At 35.9% G+C, this 15,413-nt stretch overlaps 1 protein-coding gene across 5 annotated transcripts in view; it reads right to left on the bottom strand.

Annotated features, from left to right (window-relative positions):
• Positions 1-15,413, bottom strand: part of Tpp2 (tripeptidyl peptidase 2) — a 67,749-nt gene that overhangs the window by 51,413 nt on the left and 923 nt on the right. For all 5 annotated transcript variants that reach the window (XM_040281705.2, XM_078016308.1, XM_040281706.2 and 2 more), the window contains exons 2-3: positions 9,056-9,184; positions 1,181-1,276 (exon numbers count right to left, since the gene is read on the bottom strand). In XM_040281705.2, coding sequence (XP_040137639.2) covers positions 1,181-1,276; positions 9,056-9,184 — 225 coding nt within the window. The remainder of the gene's footprint in view (positions 1-1,180; positions 1,277-9,055; positions 9,185-15,413) is intronic.

Below are 15,413 nucleotides of genomic sequence, written 5' to 3'. Positions count from 1 at the left end.
CCATCAAGATCAGTTTCAAGAACTCTCTTTAAAAAAAAAAAAAAAAAAAAAAATATATATATATATATATATATATATATATATATATATATAGTTGTACACAATACCTTTATTTTGTTTGTTTATTTTTATGTGGTGCTGAGGATCGAACCCAGGGCCTCGCACATGCTAGGCAAGCATTCTACCGCTGGAGCCACAACCCCAGCCCAAGAACTCTATCTTTTTTACCATTGAAACATTGGATGTGTATCAGTACTAGTGTCACAGCAGACTTCTAAAGTGGTACTGATCAATTCAGTATCCATTAGCCACATGTTGCTATTTAAACTTAAAACATTACATAAAATTACAGTTCCAATTCCATAGTCCCACTAGCCACATTCAAATTCTCAGTAGGCTTGGTGGCTAGTGGCTCCCCTAATGGACACGACAGATAACCAACACTTCAAACACTCTCATCATTACAAAAAGTTCTATGGAATAGCACTATTTTAAAGCAGGCTCCTTACCACTCTTACTTATGACTCTTCTACCTCTAATGACCGAGTTGTGTTTTTTACATTGGTATTTCAGTAGTGTTAGGTCGACTGATTCTTTTCTTAATACTGAATACTAATAAACTAGGAACAAAAAGGTCAGCCAAGGGCTGGGGTTGTATATGGTACCTCTACCACATGCAAGGCACTGGGTTACATCCTTAGCACCACATAAAAATAAATAAATAAAATAAAAAATAAATGTATGTAAAAAAGAAAAAAGAAGTTCAGTCAAACAGCAAGGAAAAAATGAGCAAATTATAAAAACTACAGGAACAAGAATAAATAAGGAGGCCTGAACTTTAAATGAGTTGTCTTTAACCTTTATCAAGTAAAAATCCTTTCAAAAATTCAATGAAAGCTCTATGCCATCTTCCAGAAAAACACAAATAAAGTATGAGTGTAATTTCAGTGTGTACAGATTCCCCAACCTTATCCACGCATTCAGGATTAAAAACCATGTCTTTAAATGGATAACATTCCAATGAACAGAATTGATTTTAAGCAGTCATTTTTTAAAAAGCTTCCAAACACCCCAAATAATTAAGAGTTAAGGAGATTTTATGACAATTTTATTTTCCCCCAAGAGGAATAAAATCTGAAAAAGGAAATATCGGAGTCACTGATACTAAGTTGTACATCACCTGTATCCTTTCCTTGAGAGCCTTTGGATAGAAGTCATAGCCATTTTTAATGCCAATATGATATTTGCCTGAAGGATTTGTCCAGCTTGCAGGAATCTATAGAAAAAAGAAAATTGTTCCTTCAGTCAATGCCTCCCAATGCCAATGATTCACCACTGGGGAGAGTATTTTACATCAACTCCAATAGCTCATGTTGAATTAGCAGGCCCATGTATTCGAGGACTATTTTCAATATTCTAAGTAGTCACTTAATATCACTGACTTTTTTTTCATCTGTAAATAAGATGATTCAACTACACTTCCAAATTGCTTCCAAAATATACTGTCTCATTAAACCACAAAAATTATTATTAGTTCTTTTTCCTTTTCTTTCTTTTTTTTTGTGTGCAGATACTGTAGATTGAACTTAGGGCTTCAGACATGTGGGCAAATGCTCTTCATCTAGTCCTATTTATTTTGAGACAGGGGTCTCACTAAGTTGCTCAGGGTTGGCCTTAGCAACTGTGATCCTCCTGCCTTAGCCTCCCCAAGTAGCTGAGATTACAGGGATAGGCCATATTTTTTCTTTTTAGTTATAGATGAACAAACAGTATCTTTATTTATTTCTGTGTGGTGTTGAACCCAGTGCCTCACATACGCAAAGCAGGTGCTTTACCACTGAGCTACGGCCTCAGCCCCATGATTAGTTCTTAAACATAGCCAACACTTCATCTCCTCCTTCAATAGGCTAGTGCCCCAGATAATGGAGAGGGGAAGCAATTTAACAACCTTTTCTACACTTAAAATTCCTTTTAAGAAAAAGAACTTCACTCTCCTCTACAACGCCACAGGGATAATGCAAAGATATTGAACAAGAGCTCTTCCAGTCCTTATGAAAATGCTCTATCAAACCATGTTAATTACATATAAAATCTTTCCAACTATCTCACAGTATTTAAAAATAACACTTGAAGCTTTAATTAATAGAATGATATAAATAGTATGCCCAGTTTCCAAATGGAGCACGCAAAGCAACAAAGAGAAATTAAATTACCCACCCAAATAACAGAAGTGTCAAAAACTGGAACCTAGTTCCGTTGTAGAGACCAAAAAATTCAGTACAAAGGACATAGGATTTAAAAATCAGATCAATATGGCTGTGAATCTAAACTTTACCAATAACAAGGGGCAACTGCAAGACTATTTCTTCTTCTGGACAAGGAAGAAAACAATCCCTATTTTAGTATTCTTAAGAATAACAAAGTACACTAAGCATCAACCCATCTGAAATGTCAACATGTGGGTATATATTTATGCTCTCTGTAGCACAGGACTCCAACTATCAAGCATTGAAGTGTGCAGATTATAAGATGAGCTATCAACCCCTTGGAATTGGCCGACTCATCAATCCTCAGTTGTGCATTTTCTTCACCCAAGTATCTTCTGGGCAGAAAACTTTTGGGTGAACTTTTCCCACAACTAAATACAGGAAAACATCATTAAAGGCCTATATGTCATTAATGATTTCTCAATCAACTAGTTATCTAGATAATGTAAAAGTTCAAATATGCTAGCTATAAACTAGTACTTATTATTCAAAACTTATCAGTTTTCTTTTGATAATAGGGATTCTTAACTTTACTATTCTTGCAACAGCCCACGGAATTACAAAAACAATAATATAGTGTGACGACAGCATAGTTAATCATAACAGAACCACAAGCAGCCACTACACCACTATAGGGACGTCATGACCCTCAGCTAATGTCAGCTTCTTTCTAGGAAAAGACTACTAAAAGCTGTGAAATGCTCAAGGAGTAAACAGAAATCGCTAATAAAAACACTGAAAAATAAAAAGGTGTTAAAACATATTTAATCAGAATTATCTAAAAGATGTAATACAATCAAAATAATCCAATAAAATAATTTATATTTAATTCTCAAATATACCAAAATCTGTAGGATCCATGGAATCAGATCACAACTATATATTTTCCTTAGTGAAGGCAGATTAGATAGTTATAAAAATTACACATGAAAAAAAACAGAATAAGGTATAATTATGGTTACGCTATTTAATCATAACTAAGGTAGAGTAAAGCTAACTGTAGCCTATGAGACAATTATGCAATACATTATTTTACACATTTGAGTATTGTATATAATTGAAGTTATTTTTGGTCTCTAAGAATCAAACTTTCCATTTTGACCGTTTTAAGCTGATCTTTAAAATGGTTCAAATTCCACAACCACCACAGTGCAATAAGGCTGATTTTCATGTGACATATATAAAAATCTCATTATTCTCTCAAAGAGAGAGGGCCTAACAAAGAGAACATTTTTCTTAATGAGTCAAGTGTCATTATGAGTGTTGCCATACTATTAGTAAGATCCAACATCCTTTTAGTTTTGTTGTTGTTGTTTGTTTGTATTTGCTTTTTGCCTCAAAACTACTTCAGCCTCATGGCACATGCCAGTGTACATACACCAGTTCCTTGGCTGCTGCTGCATTTAAACACTGTACTATTTCTGGCCACATCATTTAGTACACCTGGATTTATCTTTAAATTTTAAAAAAATATATAAGTCTAAATCTTAATGATTTAAAAAACTTCAACTTAAATGTAGTAAAATAAAAAGAAAAGAAAAACAAAACAAAACATTGCTTCCTTCCAAAATTAGAATGGGAGGGGGCAACCACCCAAAACCCAAAAAGAGAACAGAAAACGAGGATTCAGAAGGTCAACAACACATTTTAAAGTTTGCACAGTAAAAAGGAGGAACTGAAACTCAGTGGGGGAAATCATGGAATATCTGATTTTGGAACACTGGGTCTATGGAAAAAAGGAAATTGGACTTCTATTTCAAACTAAGCATAAAATCAATTCCAGTTGAATTCCAGAACAAATGAGAGAAAAACTGAAACTTTTTAGAAATATAAAAGAATATCTTCATGATCATGGGGTCAAGAACTCAGAGAGATTAATAAAACCTTAATCAGCTAGGTGCAGTGGTATACACCTGTAATCCCAGCTACTCAGAAGACTAAGGCAAGAGGAATTGCAAATTTGAGGCCAGTCTCAGTAACTTAGCAAGACCTGTCTCAAAGTAAGTGCCAGGACTGTAACTCAGTGGTAGAGCACCTGCCTAGTTAGCATCATGAGGCGGCCCTAGGTTCAATCCTCAGCACCTCAAACATATACACACCCTAATCAAAAGGTCAAAGATATTCAATTACATTTAAAAACTTCTAGGCAACAAGATTCATTATGTGGAAAGTAAAAAACATGTACAGAACAGGAGAAGACCCCTGCAACACAGGCGAGTGAAGGGCAGGTGAGCCCACAAAGTCAGTAAGAAAGCAACAGACAACTCAGCAAAATAAACAAAGAAGCAAAGGACCCTTAATAAGTACTCCACAGAGAAAAAAATCAAAATTCCAAACACATGAAAAGGCACTCAATTTCATTAGTAAACAGAGAAATGCAAATTAAGACCACAATATGATATACCTAGATTCCCAACACATTTTCAAAAATTAAAGTCTGATTACACTAAGTTTTAGAAAGGCAGTAGAAATACTTGGAAGAACTGTTTGGCATGACCCATTAGAGCTGGATTTCCATGAGTCAGCAATTTCACTTCTAGGCATGCACCGGAGATAGGTACAAGAATCGCTTATGAGGGCTGGGGCTGTAGCTAGTGGCAGAGTGCTTGCCTAGCACATGTGAGGTACTGGGTTCAATCCTTAGCACTGCATAAAAATAAACAGATAAAATAAAGGCATTCTGTTCATCTATAACAACAACATGTTAAGGACAGTCCCAAACTGTAAATAACAACCATTCACCACAGCAGAATGGCTAGAATGTGCTATATATAAACCATAGCATACTACATAGCTTGGCTACTAAACAAATTACTGTGACATGCAACAACATAGAGAAATCTCATGAATCTTAAAGAATATCAAATTTTGCAAAACACCACCAAGGGAAGAAGATGTAAAATATTACAGAAATGAGGATGTTCATGTGAAGCTCAAAAACAGATAAACTAAACAATGTATGTATTCACACACCCATAGTAAAATTACAAAGGAAAGCAAAGAAGTAATTATCACAAAAACTGAAATGGTTGTGATATGGGAGAAGGCAGGAATTTTATGAGATATGGCAGTATTTGTTGTCTTGACTTGTATGCTGGATATAACATGTTTGCTTTAATCACTCATAAAACCGTACTTATGCATTTCACACACTTTATGGATGCACATTTTACAACAAAGGCTTAAGATTCTATTCACTTTTTGCTTCTACCTGCTCATAGGAGGATCACCAGCTCTAAGTAATAGACCACTAGCTTCTCGCTAGTAAAAACGATATGAATATCGTTTTTAGAGAAAGAGACTACTGAAATGTTCAAAGCACTAAGTGGTCATTCATCTTAAACTGGGAGAGGACTAAAAGACTGTCAGCAGTTTATGGGCTATTTGGAAGAGAAATAGAATACAGACATTTATTTTAAAACATGACTAAGTCAAAGAAACTTGAAGGTCATACTGTAGTGTTGCTTTCTGAAAATTGTGTACTAAAGAACTGGAGAGAGCTAACTAGCCAGAGTACCAGTGCCTAATAACTGCTTTCTTTGCTGACTACTGCAAAACATCTAACACCTGTGTGTGGGTACATTTTCTGTGTGAATGGAGAATGAAGCTGGAACCAGGAAGACAGGCATAACGTTTGTGTAAAGAGCAATTTGGTCTCCCACTGCCTCACTCCACATCCTGTCCAAACTTCACCAATCAATAAACTCTTCCTATGTGAGCCAGAAAGAAGTTGGGACATACAAAGCAAAGGAGAGAGAAGAAACACTGGAAATAGTCTACATATGGTACACTCAGGCCATTATGCATGGCAGAGATTTACCAAATACTAAAGCCAATCCCAAAAAACCAAAGGCCAAATGTCCTCTCTGATATGTATATGCTAATCCACAACAAAGGAGGGTGGGGAGAAGAAGAATAGAAAGAAGTCCATTGGATTAGACAAAGGAAACAAGGAAAGGGAGGGGGAGGGGAATAGGAAGGACAGTAGAATTAACTGGACATAATTTTTCTAGCCTTGTATATTTGAATACATAAGCAGGGTAAATCTGCATCATGTACAACCACAAGAATAGGATCCTAATTAGAATAAATTATACTCCATGTTTGTATAACATGCCAATGTATGTATGTTTGTATAACATACATTCTAGCGATGTGTAAAACTAAAAAGAATAAAAAACAAAACAAAAACCAAAAAACAAAAAAGCTTATTTGTCCCTCTTCCTACTCAACTTCAGGCCAAACAGGCTAAGGTTCTCTTTCAGGTAACTAGTATGGGGGGGTACACTAATATTTTGAGGTCCTCAAAAACAGCATCATTATCTTACAATGAAACTCAACACCAAAAGACTCTACACAAGCAAGAGAGCTTCCACACCTTGTGAAACCCTCCTAAAGAAGAGAGTCAGGAATGAATAGACAGACACCCAAGGGAAATATCCAAAGTAGAAAGCAAAGAACAAAGGAGAAAAGGAAGGTGAGGTGGTGCAGGAGGAGGAAGAGATGGCAGAGGTGAACAAGAAAGAAAGGAAAGGAGGAGGGGTTAGAAGCAGAGGAGGAAGCTAAGAAAAGAAAATGGGAAAAAGAGGACGGTAAGTAGAAAGAGGAAGAAAAGATATCAAAATAATAAAAAATAAACCAGCAAAAAGAAGATCAGTAGGGAAGAGAGGAGATATAGGGGAAGGGAGGCAGGAGAGAAGGGGAGGAATGGGGATTGAAATCAAATTCCATGAATGTATGATTTTTTTCAAAATGGACCCAGCTACTATGTATAACTATAATACTAATATTCTAGAAAAATTTTTTTTGTAGGAGGAGGAGGAGGAGAAAAGAAACAAGTTGAAAAAAATTATATTGTCAAAGATAAAAAGTTGCAAACATGATACAAAAACATGCCTAACATGCCTGAAAGAATATGAAGGGACTTCAGAGTTAGAAGATAATGTTGAGAAAATTTTGGAACTCTCTCACAAAGAGAAAAAGAGAAGAAAAAGCAATAGGGACTGGAGATGTGGCTCAAGCAGTAGCTCGCTCGACTGGCATGTGTGTGGCTTGGATTCGATCCTCAGCACCACATACAAACAAAGATGTTGTGTCCGCCGATAACTAAAAATAAATATTAAATCAATCTCTCTCTCTCTCTGAAAAAAAAACAACAACAATAAAGAGAGAACAACACAAAATTAGAGGACCCATTCAAGTGGTCCAATGTCCATATCCTAGGTCCTACTTAATAGGAATTTCAGAAATAAGAATACAATAATGCAATAATTGCTTGGAAATAAAAGGCCTGAGAGTTAAGTCTTTTTCCTCTGCATGTTAATTTTACAGATAAAGTCTAAAATTAGAAAAAAATATTAAAAAATATAAAAGTATTTGCATGTTATCTAAAACACTGAAAAGAATATACTGTATTGAAAATTAAGCCTGGTGGGAGATGGAACTTATTAGAAACCTTGTAGATACTTGTCTTTATTTTTTTTTCTAGGTACTGGGATTGAACTGGGGGGGTGGGGTGGGGACGGATTTGACCACTGAGCCACATACCCAGCCTTATTTTGTATTTTTTTTTAGAGACAAGGTCTCACTGAGTTGCTTAGCACCTCACTTTTGCGGAGGCTGGCTGTGAACTTGTGATCCTCCTGCCTCAGCCTCTTGAGCAGTTAGGATTACAGGTGTGTACACCACCACGCCCAGTGATATTTGTCTTTTTATACTATGCAGACACTGAACACAGTTAAAATTTTAAACCACATTATACTGATGGGCTGAGAATATATAGCAGTAGAGCTAAAGAAAATATGTCATCAAGTTGAGGGAAAAACCAAAACTTCAGGCATCAATCCTAATTGTATTTATCTTATTTAATATGGTTTTATAAGTACAAACAACTCTAGCTTTGAGTGCTAGTAACTCAGTTCAGGTGGCTTATTTAAAGCATGTGTTACTATATTTCTTTAAGATTCTAAATCTGTAAGTCTTATTAATATTTTAGAGTAACATATTTCACTCCAAACTAATTCTACTTCTTGGTTTGAAAACCAGAATTCTGAATCACAGTCAAATTCTTGTCATCCTCCTTACTCATTAGCTGATATACCTCATATTACAGGTATTTGCCACTGTGCTCAGTACTTTTTCTACCTTTCTATTCAAAATTTAAAACAGAACTTGTCAACCTATTGAAAAAAAAAATCCCAACAACAAAACAATGGCTTCTTCCAAAATTGTCCTAATCATCCCCACTTCCTGGCAGCATGCTCCTATGAAATCCCCTCCCCTAAGACGTGCTATGGATTTATAACACATTTTTGTTTAAATTATAGTTATATCCAATAAACAGAATGAAGTGAAGTGATGAGCTATCTATCACTTCTAAGATGACTTTACAAAGATCATGGCTTTCATCTTGGGCACTCTCTGGTTCATTCACCCTGAGGGAATCCAGTTACCATGCTGTCAAGCAGCACTATGGAAAGAACCAAGGACAGCCTGTGTAACTCTGGCTAGGCCTGGCTAAGCCTGTCCCTCTAAGTAGACAGTCTGGGCCAACAGTTTGCAATCTTGAGATCCTCACTGGAGACACCCAGGTAAGTCAAACCCAGATTCCGGACTCATAGAAAATGATGTCATCAACTGTCTATCATTTCAAACTATGAGATTTTGGGAGTAATTTGTTATGCAGCAACTCCCCGACCACCAAATGTAATCTAAAAACATTACACACTTTGAGGCAACAGTACAAAAACAAAAGTTTAAATAACATTCAATAAGATAAAAGCGCTGACCTTAAGTACTCTTCCTGAAAGACCAATAATTTCACCATCTTTTGGCTCTACTTCTGTAGCAGTGTTCACATCACCACTTCCTGTTGTATCAATGATATCAATGATTTTTGGTTTTCCGTCTGTAGTAACCTGAAAATCAAGACAATTATAATATGAATTAGATATTAGGTTTTTATCCTTAAAGAAGCACAAATGTGTGTGAATGTGCAAAACTTCTTACAAATATCTGCATTCATTTTATGTATGTATGTACATGCGTGTGCATGAGCGTGTGTTGTATGTCAGGGAATAGACCCTGGGCCTAAAGCACACTAGCAAAGCGATCTACCATTGTGTTGCATCCCCAAGAGAACTGTATTGTTTTAAGTCAAAAGCCTAACGAATATTAACCAGCAAATCTTATCATGAAAACAGAGAATCGATCAAGTGGTTTCATATATTCATAAACATTTACAAAATATTTAGGTGTACAAAAATTCCTTACCTGACAGATCACTTACTAAAGAAATCATCAATAAATAAAAAAGAAAAATATGGAGAGTTATACAGGGAAGGGAGACAGGTGGTGTGGGCTTTTAATTTTACCTCAGCTGATCAAGGAAGGCTCAGCTGATCAGGTAACATTTGAGAAAGGATTTGACGGAGGCGAACTTTTGGGTGGATATGTGCAAAACCTTAAGGAACAAACGTTCAGGACTATTTCATTACCGTCATAGAGCATTGCAGTCTAACAAATGCCAAGCCCCCACATCTGTTTTTCTCTAGGCTTTGCCATTTCAGGAATCATCACACATCCAGCTGCTCATGCCAGAAACTCAGAAGTCCTTCACCTGATTCTCTAGTTTATGCTTCACCTGAGGCTATCAGGATTCCAGTTAATTCTTCCTCTAATACAGAATTCAAATTCCTCTTCTATGATTCTCACTACCATTGTTCTGATCCTCCAAACCATTAGCAGCTCTTGTCTTTCTAATGTAGTTTACTCCTTAGAGGTCCCTCAGATTCCACTGTTGGCCCCAAGGAAAGCAATATTAAAAAAGCTTATGAGGTCTCTCCTTTAAATCCTTCCCTGCACCCACAAAGCACTCAATAGGAGAAGCCCTGCTCCACCTGACTTCTGCCATTCCCAGTCACTGCCATCTCTAACCATGCTCACCTCCTTTCAATTAGAATGTATCAAACTTTTTCCTTTCTGTACACAAGGGTCAGTATTTTGTACAAAAGTCTGCCTGGAATTCTTTCTTCATTGTCTCACAGTATGCTATCTTATACTTCGGTTTTCTAGTAAAGTGTCACCCCTTCAGAAAGGATTCCCCAGTGACCTCTTTTAAATGGTTGCCTTCCCAAACTCGATTATTCTTTCATACTATACCCTGTTTCCATCACAGAACATAATTCAATTCGTAAAGACACAGATGATTCCTTATCAATTTCTTCTATCAGAATATATGCTCCCCATAACAGCAAGGATTATGTCTGTTTTACTTACCAACATATACCCAACACATAACAGTGCTTGCTGGGTACTCAAGAAATATTTATTTCATTACTGAAAGATCCAACACCAATTACTCAGCATTACATGTTAATTTGGGGAAGGTATGGTTTCTTGCCAGCAACAAATTATCATTTAAGCCATAATATGATTGCTAGAGAAAATAGTACAATATTTTCATACTGTTTTCATGGGGAAAATCACTACCAGGCTCTTTCTGGGCTAGTTTTACAAAGTGTATTTGTTGCCTTCAGGATATATGTACTAAGTTACCAGCAGGATTCAGGCACAGAAATACAAAGCCTGGAAAAAGTGGACCACTACCCTCAAGAAAGAGGAAGGTAACAAATGTCAACAGTATAACAGAGTATAAAGGCTTCAGACTTGCTTTCCACTTGGAGAATTCATACTCTTAAGACAAGCTTCATGTCCACTTTTGAATCTTTCTGACCAATGCATCCCTCCCCAACACTACATATTTCCATACCCCAAGGAAGGAGAGGGAAACTTACTAATTGGAGGAAACAACACACTTTTTTTCTTTACCATGCTGGCTGGCGGACCGCAAATCTTATTTCCATCATGTTGCCATAGAACTGAGAGCCTGGAACCTTGAAGAAGCCTAAAAGGCCTCCAGGGTACAAATGTTATTTTTATAAATGGTAATTCTTTAGCAGGATGTTATTTCTTTTAGCTGTCTGTACTACTAACAAAAATTCTGATAATCAGAAGCCTCAATTTCATAACCAGAAAAAAAAAATGATCACTGTGGAAATCATACCAAGCTCTAACAAAATTATACCAAAATTTAAATCTCTTATTGATTTTGAAAGAATGAAATAAGTATCTTAAATAACAAAGTAACAAAGAAAATCTACCAAATTAAAAATGAAAATACTACCACATAATTAAAACTAAATAGATCATGTATTAACAACAACAACAAAAAAACCCAATTTATACAAAGATGTATTCCAAATAAATACATAATTTGGAAAATACTCCATAACCTATCTTCACCTTCATTCAAGGAGGAAACATCATTGACCTGAAGTCAAGAATAACAAAAGATTACTAATAAGTCAGACAGAGATCCTTCTAATTAGAAACCTAATTACCAGTATAAAGCACAGGAAAAAGCTTAATGAGATATGATGGCTTATTTACCATCTACTATTTCCACAAGCTTTCCTTATAAAGATCTTTCTCTCTTTCACTCTCATACACATTATATACACAAAATCTCATAAAAATTTCTCATATATCCAATTTTTCTATCCAGGTATTTTTCTTAGTTTAACATTATTGGCGACCATGCCATTGAAGACTCAACAACAACAACAGTAACAACAACAACAAAAAAAAGAACAACAGAATTCAGGGTTAGAAAGAAGATAGTTTTAAAAACCAAACTAGGTAGAATTTTGCAAAAGAGCTTTGGGAGAAGAAGGAAACTGAACTGCTAGAACTAGAACTACATCCTTTATCTTTGAGGAGGGAGAGGTGTCACATGGGAAAGCACTGAAAGCCTGCACAGAGTAATTATGGGTACAGCCAAGATAATAAGCCCTGTGTCCTGGGGTGGGAGACAGAGAGATGCTTACTGAGATATACTGGCTAGACAACAGAAGCTGCCCACAGGTTTTCCCAAAGCGTCAAGGATCTAAATTACTTTATGTATCCACCGTTACCATCTTGGTGGAGGACTGATGAGAGTTGGAAGCCATTCGCTAAACACTTGCAGAGCAGACTAGAAGAAAAAGGGGGAAGTTTGCAAACTAAACCAGACGAACAAAGTCAATGTGTTTGAAATTTCAGGGGAGATATTGAAATGTTCTTTTAAGCAAGAGAAGATTTCATACGCAAAGATTATTTAGTGAATTTTATTTTGAGAACAAAATGAATAAGACAGCCTTTGCTTATAGAATGTTTACTATCAGTTGAGAAAACAGGTAAGTCAAGATAATTATAAGACTATTAATAATAGAGGTAAATATATAAAAGTATACAAAAATAAAACCCAACTTGAGGAATGATGAAAAGCTAACTGGAAAAAAAGTAATAAAATTAAGAACCGCCAGGTGCACTGGTGCATGCCTGTAATCCAAGCAGCTGGAGAGGCTGAGGAAAGAGGATCATGAGTTCAAAGCCAGCCTCCGCAAAAGCAAGGTGCTAAGCAACTCAGTGAGACCTTGTCTCTAAATAAAATACAAAATAGGGCTGGGGATGTGACTCAGGTGAGTTCAATCCCCAGTACCAGAAAAAAAAAAAAAAAAAAAAAAGGAACCAATGACCTATATATGTGGTTATTTACTTATTATACTCTATTATATTTGAGTGAGCATAAAATAGATTTTTATTGAACTACTTGTATTCTCCTTCCCCAAATTCTTCCCCCCAACTCAAGAAGACATTGGACTTTCTTATTATACAAAGATATTCCTTTTTTTCCATTCATCAAAAATATTTAGCATTATAAGCAGATTTTATACAAAATAAATTTTGATATATGCTTTCAAAGAATCTTAACTAGTAAACATATATATGAGCAGAAACAGTAAATTACTTTTAAGTCCTATTGGTGGTATGAACAGATTGTTATGAGGGCAAAGAAGGCAAAAAATGGAACTCTGTTAGCAGGGTTTGGGGCTTATTCATATTTGAAGCCATAGGCCCTAACATAAAAGCTAGTTCATATATGGTAGGGAGGCTGAACTAAATCAGTGAGTTTCCCAAAAGTAACGGGATCCAGACCTCAGACCTCATTGAGTCTTAAAAGGATTAAGCGGGAGTTGACAGTGATTGTAGAAGGCCTCCTGGCAGAATACACTTCATGCAAAGGCATGTGCTGGGAAAACACCTGCAACATCTGGATGTAGAGACAATGGAGTGCTCAAGAAGGAAACAAGGGGAACAGTGGGGGCTGGAGGGGCTATGAACAGAAGAAATGGTGGGGACTGAGACTACAAAGGAGGCTGCTAGAGGTGGACCATACAAGGTCTTATGTACAAAGTTCAAATCCTTGGAATTTTATTCAAAAGCAATTAGAATTCCAGATTTTTTAAAAATAAAGTTTGCTTTTTAACAAAAACAGCTTATCTATGTGAAGAATGGATCAAAGAGAAGCTAAACTGGTGGCTGCCTCCTGTGTATTTTCTAGTCCTGCCTATGAAATCTGCCTGTTTACCTTTATTGCCTGTTCTTCTCCCCATCTCTGTTATTAGCCAGAGTCTACAAAATGTTTAACCCAACCTTAGGCATCTGGCAAGTGCTTAAATATTTGCTGAGGAAATATTTAACCATTTACTTATCACTCCTTTCATGCTGTTCATGCTCCACTTTTAACACTGCTGGATAGCTATCATAAAAGAGAACTTGGTCCAAGGAAGTCACACAGCAATGCCAATTCACGTGTTACTCCATATTTTCAACTGTGCCTCTAGTCCATTACTCAGATCCCATTTGGTTCTCCAAATAGCCAATTTGGCTTTCTCTTCCTTCCTTTATTTCTATTCACCTTCTCACCTTAATGATGAATACATATATCTACAAAATAAATTTGTCAAAGGTAAAAGTCTTTTAAAAATCCACTCATGTTTGCCAGACATCTTACTGAATCTCTTTTAAATGGCCCTATTTAAGTCAATACCTCATACTCTTGTTCGAAGAGTTATGTTTTCAATTTGATTTCGATATTATTTGAATATTTGTTATTATATGCAATAATATACATTCGACCTTCAAATAGTTGGTAAGTAAAGACTCAGCATAAAGTCCTTCTGCTAAATATATTTACTTAAAAAAGTTAGCATTGATTTTATGCTTCTCTTGAGAGCTTTAAAAAGTCACATGTAATTAATCTTTTCAATTTTCATAGCAACAGTATGGGCTGAGCACTATTTTTACTTTACAGAGTATAATTAATTTGATAAGCAGATCTGGAAATTCTACAAAGAAATATCCACAGCAATATTGCTCCAAACTTTTCTCATCCTCTTATGCTGACAATAATAAAAAAAAAAAAAAGTGAACCACTTAACCCAGCTGTTTTCCTCCCACATATCCCTACAAAACGTAAATATCACAACAGAATGGGAAGCACTACTACTCTGTAACAAAGCCTCAATGAACCGAGAGTTTTCCTGTTTTAAGTCTTAGGAATTATTAACATAATAACTACTACACAAATACAGTTGCCTGGAGGAAAGGCAACACCTCTTCCTCTTCTAATTTATAGAAGCTGCCACATTAAGGTGTGTTGCACTTCAGAGCAGCAATGCAGAATTAACACCAGGAAGCAAGATTTCCAGAGAGTGGCCAGACTGCTACCCACACCCACCTTGCTCCAAGTTATTAAATTCCAAAATGCTACCTCAATTATCAGAAAGCACAATAAAGAATCTGAAAGGGGAGGAATATGGAGGGAAGGGGGAGAGAAAAAGAATTATTAAACATCACTGTTTAGTGTAGAAAGAGAGCTAAGATTTACAGATGAAGAACAAGGAAGTGATCAGCATACAGTAGGGTTAATTAGGGAAGACTCTGACTTGAATAATGATTATATGCTGTTTATTAGTAGATTTCAGTAAAAGGCTAAATTTACAAAAGCCAAAGTTTCAAGACAGATGGTGTTTAGAACTGAGACATCTTTTAAAATTACCTTTCAGTATCTTTCTATGATCTAAAGATATTTGACTAAGGTAAAACTAAATAATTTTAAAACAGTAATCAAGTATGTTCTCGTATGTTTTGAGGTTTTTAAAAATAGAAGTGCCTCGAAAGTGCACCCAAACCAAACGAAATTGGCTTCTCTTTATGTAAAACGAAGACCAAGCCACAAGAATAGATGACCCTAAACAAACA

This window comes from Ictidomys tridecemlineatus, chromosome 6, assembly GCF_052094955.1.
Source record: "Ictidomys tridecemlineatus isolate mIctTri1 chromosome 6, mIctTri1.hap1, whole genome shotgun sequence".
Taxonomy (NCBI): domain Eukaryota; kingdom Metazoa; phylum Chordata; class Mammalia; order Rodentia; family Sciuridae; genus Ictidomys; species Ictidomys tridecemlineatus.
This window is presented reverse-complemented; position numbering and strand designations above follow the sequence as displayed.